This window comes from Phallusia mammillata, chromosome 6, assembly GCF_965637545.1.
Source record: "Phallusia mammillata chromosome 6, kaPhaMamm4.hap1.1, whole genome shotgun sequence".
NCBI lineage: Eukaryota > Metazoa > Chordata > Ascidiacea > Phlebobranchia > Ascidiidae > Phallusia > Phallusia mammillata.
The window spans coordinates 4,542,336-4,549,417 of record NC_137257.1 but is presented as its reverse complement, the minus strand read 5'-3'; the positions used below and the strand labels follow the sequence as shown (position 1 = coordinate 4,549,417).

The following is a 7,082-nucleotide window of genomic DNA, read 5'->3' as shown; positions in this document are numbered from 1 at the left end:
TTTTTTAAGACTATATCTTTTTTGATGCAATGAAACCACTAGAGGGTAAAATCGTTTGCTAATGTTCATCAAGTTTGGTTTTGCTGCCTTTGCAACAAAATATTGCCTAACATGTTCTCAGCTTAGAATTAATACTCAACACAGGTTTTACGTCGTAATTCCGGACAATTGCAACTTGCTCGATGACAATGGATTGACAATTGCTCTGCATTATTTATTTACGGTGGCCCAGAAGTGCAAAACACAAAACTCGTGACACACGCAAATCTTGTGACACACCCCAAAGTCAGAACACAAAAACCATGACACACACCAAAGTCAGAACACAAAAACCATGACACGCACCCCAAAGTCAGAACACAAAAACCGTGACACGCACACCAAAGTCAGAACACAAAAACCGTGACACGCACCCCAAAGTCAGAACACAAAAACCGTGACACGCACCCCAAAGTCAGAACACAAAAACCGTGACACGCACCCCAAAGTCAGAACACAAAAACCGTGACACGCACCCAAAAGTCAGAACACAAAAACCGTGACACGCACCCCAAAGTCAGAACACAAAAACCGTGACACGCACCCCAAAGTCAGAACACAAAAACCATGACACACACCAAAGTCAGAACACAAAAACCGTGACACGCACCCCAAAGTCAGAACACAAAAACCGTGACACGCACCCCAAAGTCAGAACACAAAAACCGTGACACACACCAAAGTCAGAACACAAAAACCATGACACGCACCCCAAAGTCAGAACACATAGACCGTGACTCACAGTCCTAAAGCATGGACGTGCTGTATGTGCAATTATACATCGAAGTACGTGTGGAGGAGTCTTCCGACAAATAGTTTTTGAGTATATTTATATTGCTTGGCTAGAAAGACAAAAACATTTTATTTGTTCTTCTTTAGCATATTGTATTTTTATTTTATGCACCAATTACAGCAAGGTAGCAAAATGTTTTGCACATGTGGAATTTCTTTAAAAGATGATTACAAATTTTGCCCTAATTGTTCAGCCCCAGTTGCTACAAGCTCGCAAAATGATGAGTCTTTAATATCTTTTGAAAACTTTTTAAAAAGAAAATCTCGTGAACGCCAGTCTCAGTCCTACAGGGTCCTCAAAAAAGTGAGAAGTTCAAATGATGAAATTGTAAATATTAATATAGGGTTGATGGAAAAGGATGGAGAAAGTGTTTCTATAATTCGGGGCAAAATGTTAGGCCTTCGGGTTGTAAAAAGTGCTGCAGCTGAAAGCATTTTTGAACTAGCAATTAAGAAAAGGATAGACTATGATGCAAGCTTCGGAACCAGTCACAAATATTTTTTAGCCTACCCAGATGGCCGAACAGTAGCTAAAATGCCAGGTAGTGAAGAAGACTTTACCATTTCTAAATACAAAGAGGAAGTGGGAAAACCATACCAAAGGATTTGTTTGTATCTTTGCACAGATAAACGTAGCTTATCAAGTGAGGATATTGGGACAAGCCGTAACAAAGATCAGGACATTACTAAATTTATTGAGAAGCCTTGTTGTTCAAATAGTGTTAAAATGGGAAGGTGTCCAGTTTGCAACATGAAGACGCCTCTAACAGAGATTGAACAGCATGTAGATAACTGCCTGAACAAAAAAGTGACACCATTTCAGGAAGCAAGTAGCCATGACTCACCTTCTGGCTCTGAAAATGAGTCAGCTGGGGAAGAACACCCCAAAACAAAAGATGAATATGGGATCAAATCAAACATAGTATTGGTTTTACAGGAAACAATAGTTGATGAATCACAGACCTTACAGATTTCTGTTAGGCGAGGATTTGCTTTCTATGATTTCAGAAGTTTTTTCAAAAAGAAGTGGAATGCATCCAGACAAAACCAGTTGTATAATATAACATTTCTGTGGGAAGCAGGTATTGACACAGGTGGTGTCTCCAGAGATTTTTATACAGGTAATATATTACAAATGAATATGTATTTTATATATATGTATGCCAAAAATGTTTGGAATTGGTTAACAAAACAATTTGGTTGTGTGTATATATGTGCATACATTTATACGTGTATATATTTCAAAACCTGTTTTTTTAATAGTATTTTCGGTGTGGTAATTATTATTTCCTCATGCTGTTTTTAGAAGCTTAAAACGATGTAAAGAGTCAGTACTTTGCTGGGGTAGACAGTGATGGCTTAACTCCTTCATGTGGACTAGTAAGCATTGCAGATGGTACTATGCAGAGCATTGGTCATTTGTTTGCTGCAAGCCTTCAAAATGGTGGTCCAGGTCCAGGATTTTTGGCACCATGGGTATATAGGTATTTGTTTGGAGGAATGGAGAAAGTTCTGAAACTTCTACCTGAGAAACTTGAATCGAGCCTACAGTTTTCAGATTTATACACCAAGGTTTGAAAATGTGCTTGTTTGATCCAAGACTATGTGATGACTAGTCTGAACTTGTCTTTTATCCCTAATTATACAGTGAATGGTAAAGTAAAGTTTATTTTACTTGTTGACCCTTGACATAAACTTGGCTTATTTTCCACAGCTCAAAAAGGCAGACAATTGTGGAACTGTGATTGAAATTTTGACATCGGACATGGGTTATGATGTGCTGGAGTCCATTGGATATAGAGGGATTCCTTCCAAGGCAAACTTAAAAAACAGAACAGAAGTGTTGCAGTAAGTAAAAAAAGATTCTCATTTTTTTGCTTTCTACTTTTTGTAAAAGAAAGTCAGTTTGTTGATCTTAGTTGTTTATCAGCGTTTTTGGATTGATGTTTTTTTAATTTAATGGCACAAGCATTGAAACTGTTTAACAGGGAGCCTCTTTGAGGGTAAAAGCAATCCCCAATGTAATATGTATGTTTGTTTACTGTGTATTTGAAGGTCAATATACATCAAATCAATTGTTGAGCCATTGCTTCCACCTTTGGATAGCATTGCAAATGGTCTTAAATGTTATGGAATTTCGAAAGTGGTAATGAGGTATATCGAAGATTTCTATACAGTGTTCTGCCCATCCCCACTGTTCAAATGGGATTTTGAAAAATTTTTCGGGATTCTTTCTCCTGTCTTTTCTGAAAATGGTTCAACAAACCATGCACTGGAAATAACTGTTTACAAACACTTTGTTGATTTTGCTGAATTGTGTTATTTTGATGGTAAGGTATATTGTTTTAATTTGCAGAGGACTGACTAAAAGTAACCTTGTTTTAATGATTAGATGCTTTTCCTGTCACACTTGGTCAGTTAATGAAGTTTGTCACAGGAAGTCCGAGCTTGCCTCCCCTTGGGCTACCAAAAGGTATAACTGTGGAGTTCGTTCATGGTTGCCAAGATTTGAAGAATGGTATGAAATGCAAGTGCCTACCGAGTGCAAGTACTTGTGCTATTGCTCTTAAAATTCCTGTTCACATTGCTGACATTGACAGCATGAAAGAGTCTTTTTTACTAGCAGTAAATTGTGAACCAGGATTTGGGTGTGTTTAAAGCATCTAGCTGTAAGGATCGTATGGGAGCACAACAGTAGTAAGGGGACACATATTGTTTTTGTCGGTATTGTTTTCTGTCTTATGCTGGTACTACATGTTTGGCCAAGAAACAGTGCTTCAAATTTATTTAAATATTCACAGATGTTATTTATTTATCCATATTTGATCCTCCTGAAGTTTGACAACGAATGACTTGACAACAAGGGTTCACCCAGGCCCCCAAAACATAAAATTTTTAAGACGGTTGTACTGACCAAAGTTCATGATCTAGGAGTTACATTCTTTGTTGTTTGTTGCAATGTAAGGTATACTAAAGAATTTTGTACCTTTAAAATAGTTTTACCCATTTTAACCCCCTTAACCCCAAAATATTCAGTTCTGTCTAACACTGGTTTGTTAAACGCATTTGAGCAAAAAAGAGTACTTTATACTTATTCAAATTTACACACATGTTAGCTTTTGACCCTAATTTGATCATCCTGAAGATTGACCGGAATGACCCAGCAGTTCACCTACAGCCCCCCAAAGTGAATGTGTTAAAACGGTGATATTGATTAAATACATGATCTAGAAGTTTTATGCTTTGTTGGTTGGTGCAATGCAAGGTATTCTAAATAATTTAGTAACTTTTTATTGGATTCACCCTTTTAACCCCGAATTAATCGGTTTTAGTTTTTCCAATCCTTTAGGTCAGAAATGCAAGTCCGTTATATGTGCTAAAACTATAAAAAATGTTTGCAATGGCTCAATAGCCGAATGGTTACCATAACACTATTACTGCCCATAATATGTGTACGCTGGAAAGCCCTTGGACGTAGTTCACTGGTTTACACCCGTTTTGCGAGGCAGACATCAGCACAGTAATGCTATGTGGTTTTATTAGATTAGCAGCTATATTTCCAGTTTTAGCGAAGGTTTTATCTTGGAAGTGATTAACATTAGGACAGAAATATGGACTAGACAGAAATATGGACAAATCCTTAGTTTGGGTTGATGCTTTCTACTAATTATGGGTCCCCTTCCCTGAAAAGGACACATATTGATTTTACTCAAAATGTTTTTGTTTTTTTCTTCTTTTTTCTTCTACCCAAAGTTGTCCGACTCGTTTTTCCATTAAATGTTTGATGGATTTGGCTGAAATTTACACAGATGGTAGATATATTCATGTAGATGTGCATCCCACTTTTTTTTTGTTGATAACCCCAGTATTTACCCCGCTAGCCCCTAAAATGGGTGAGTTTTTAAACAGTGTCAGAATTGGCTGAAATTTGGATTTCTTGTATATTATGCCATTTATAGGTGTCAATTGTTGTGTTCAACCCTGTAGTCCTAACATTTACCCCACAAGCCCCTAAAGTGTAAAACGTATTTGTATGGTACTGGGCACCACAAACGAAAGATTTCTTTGGAGCAATAGTGTTACAAGGGCAACTAGTTGTTTGTTGCTCGTTGGTGGGTTTCTTGGTGGTCGTTTTTGCGCCATGGCAAGTAGGGGCTTGTTAACAGCCCTACGACGTCAGAAACATTATCGGTTGTTGCTCAAAACACATCTAGTGGTCAAAATTTTAAACATTGGCGGATTGGGCTTAAATTTTGCAGTACTATTGATTGAGTCATTGTGGTTTTTTCTGTTTTTTAGTTTGTGTGTCGAACCCAATCAGTTACCCTACTAGCCCCCTAATATGGGTCAGTTTTTAAAACGTTAAATAGGACATACTTCAACCAATATCTGGGGTGAATCTAATTTTATAGTTTGTATTCTACATAGTATTATTATTTAAGCCCAGTGCCGATCACTGTGTTTTACCTTACAACACCCGACTTTTGCATGGTTATCTCTTGAAATTCATTATCTACAACTTTGCATGTGTGGGGACCCATGAGTTTTTGCCTGCAGAAACAACTAAAGTTATAAAAGACGGTGACTAATATGGGACCCAATACAAAATAAGCATAGGAAATATATTTATGTTTTAAATTAGGTTATAGTGTATATGCAAGGGCAATATGTGCTAAGCCACCCTTCTAGTTTGTCCTAAAAACACTTTTTACATTACTAATTCGTATAAAATGTGTGTGGGGACCTATTTGTTTTTGCTTGCAGATGAAATGGTGTAGATAGTTATTTGATAAAAAGGGTACGCAATATATAAAATGGAAACATATAGGAAAGCCACCTTTCTAGTTTTTTTCTTTTGTTAATGTGTTATGATGTGTATGTTTTTTTACCTGGCATGGTATTTTGGTTTTTATCATGTTTATATACATGTGTCCTCTGGTAATTTCTGTGATTTTGCTAATAAAAATGAGAAAATGAGTCTTCCATTTTGATTTGTATTTACGTTACACGTCACTTTGACCATTTGCAGTAGAAATGAGAAATTGGTACAGCTGAAGGCCGGCACTCCAATTGTCGGGAAGTTCTTTATTGCAGTTTTCCATAACGTGTGCGAAATATTCATGACCGACATTGGGGTTATTCAACGGTTCGCCTGGAAGAGTATTTTTTACGTTGTTTACCTGTTGCTCCCTAATCTGCGTCAGATAATCAGTTGCACCATTCAACTCCGGAAGGTAGTACATCTGATCAGGTCTTCCAGCAACCGTATCATGGCGTGACTTTCGTATGTAGTGTGTGTTCCATGAATTTGAAACATTATCCAGTTCTTTTTGAATAATTTTATGGAAGCAAAACCACAGGGCTTCGACCTCAATTTGATTCCCAGCGTTGAATTTATTTTGTGAAACCAAGTCTTTAAAGAAATTCATCCACCATGTTGTGCAGATTCGCCGCAGGTAAGACCACCAACCCTCAATTCTTTGATTGTGAGTTGAAGTCCCGTAAATATGTGCCCGCGTCGTTTGACTAAAATAAGATTGGGCTGCGGCCACCATTCCGTTTTCTGTCCCACAATCTGTCCTAACGCCTTTGGGATAGCCACCAAACCGACCAACAGCATGTAGAAACAGCTTCACTATTGTAACAGGATTGTTGTTACTTTTTAGCACTTGTAACCATAGAATTTTTCTGCTCCATCCATCTATACAACCATGAATTGCAAACCCATACGGCTTTAATTTGTCGTATCCATCGAGATGCCAGCAAAAGTTCGGCCCCGGTGAACAGTAGCGCCTCCTTTTTAAACGCCTTGCACGACGGACTGATGAGCCGATCGGGTCTAATTCTTTGAGCAAAATCGCAACCTGGTTTCTTGTGGCGTAACACCCCTCCATTCTCAAGGAATGCCACATGCTTCTGTAGCCAAACATACAATTTGACGTGGTCAATTTTTCTGCTATTCGCTCCCGCACAGCAGCATTGCTGGTTAACAGTTTTTTTCGCTTCAAACCATACAGTTTCAACCTGCTTTTCAAAGTCCGTAAACTTATTTGTATTTTATGGTACTTCCTTAGGAATTCGCGGATGGTGTTGTACTGAAAACCACGATTGAAATAAAAGGTAACGGCAATTTTAGACCAGTTTAACTTTATTGAACAACCAGGGCAAAATACGAACTCCACTTGCAACAATTCAGAACATTCGCACTTAAACTGGACATCAGACATAGCGACATTGCAGTACTGTTCCAT

At 37.9% G+C, this 7,082-nt stretch overlaps 2 protein-coding genes across 3 annotated transcripts; one reads left to right on the top strand and one right to left on the bottom strand.

Moving 5' to 3' along the window:
• The first annotated feature begins 898 nt into the window (after nucleotides 1–898).
• Nucleotides 899–5,809, top strand: LOC145233336 (G2/M phase-specific E3 ubiquitin-protein ligase-like). Of its 2 annotated transcripts, XM_080098046.1 has the most exons (5): nucleotides 899–1,952; nucleotides 2,138–2,403; nucleotides 2,546–2,679; nucleotides 2,887–3,161; nucleotides 3,224–5,809. In XM_080098046.1, the coding sequence occupies exons 2-5, from the start codon at nucleotides 2,233–2,235 to the stop codon at nucleotides 3,487–3,489; spliced, it is 846 nt and encodes a 281-aa protein (XP_079954172.1). In that variant the 5' UTR covers nucleotides 899–1,952; nucleotides 2,138–2,232; the 3' UTR covers nucleotides 3,490–5,809. The 2 variants fall into 2 exon arrangements, with proteins under 2 accessions (XP_079954172.1, XP_079954171.1); XM_080098045.1 differs by lacking the exons at nucleotides 2,546–2,679; nucleotides 2,887–3,161; nucleotides 3,224–5,809 and having other exon boundaries at nucleotides 2,138–2,234.
• A 25-nt stretch (nucleotides 5,810–5,834) lies between these two features.
• LOC145232831 (uncharacterized) lies at nucleotides 5,835–7,082 on the bottom strand. The gene has a single exon (XM_080097508.1). It carries the CDS (start codon nucleotides 7,080–7,082, stop codon nucleotides 5,835–5,837), a length of 1,248 nt encoding a protein of 415 aa, XP_079953634.1.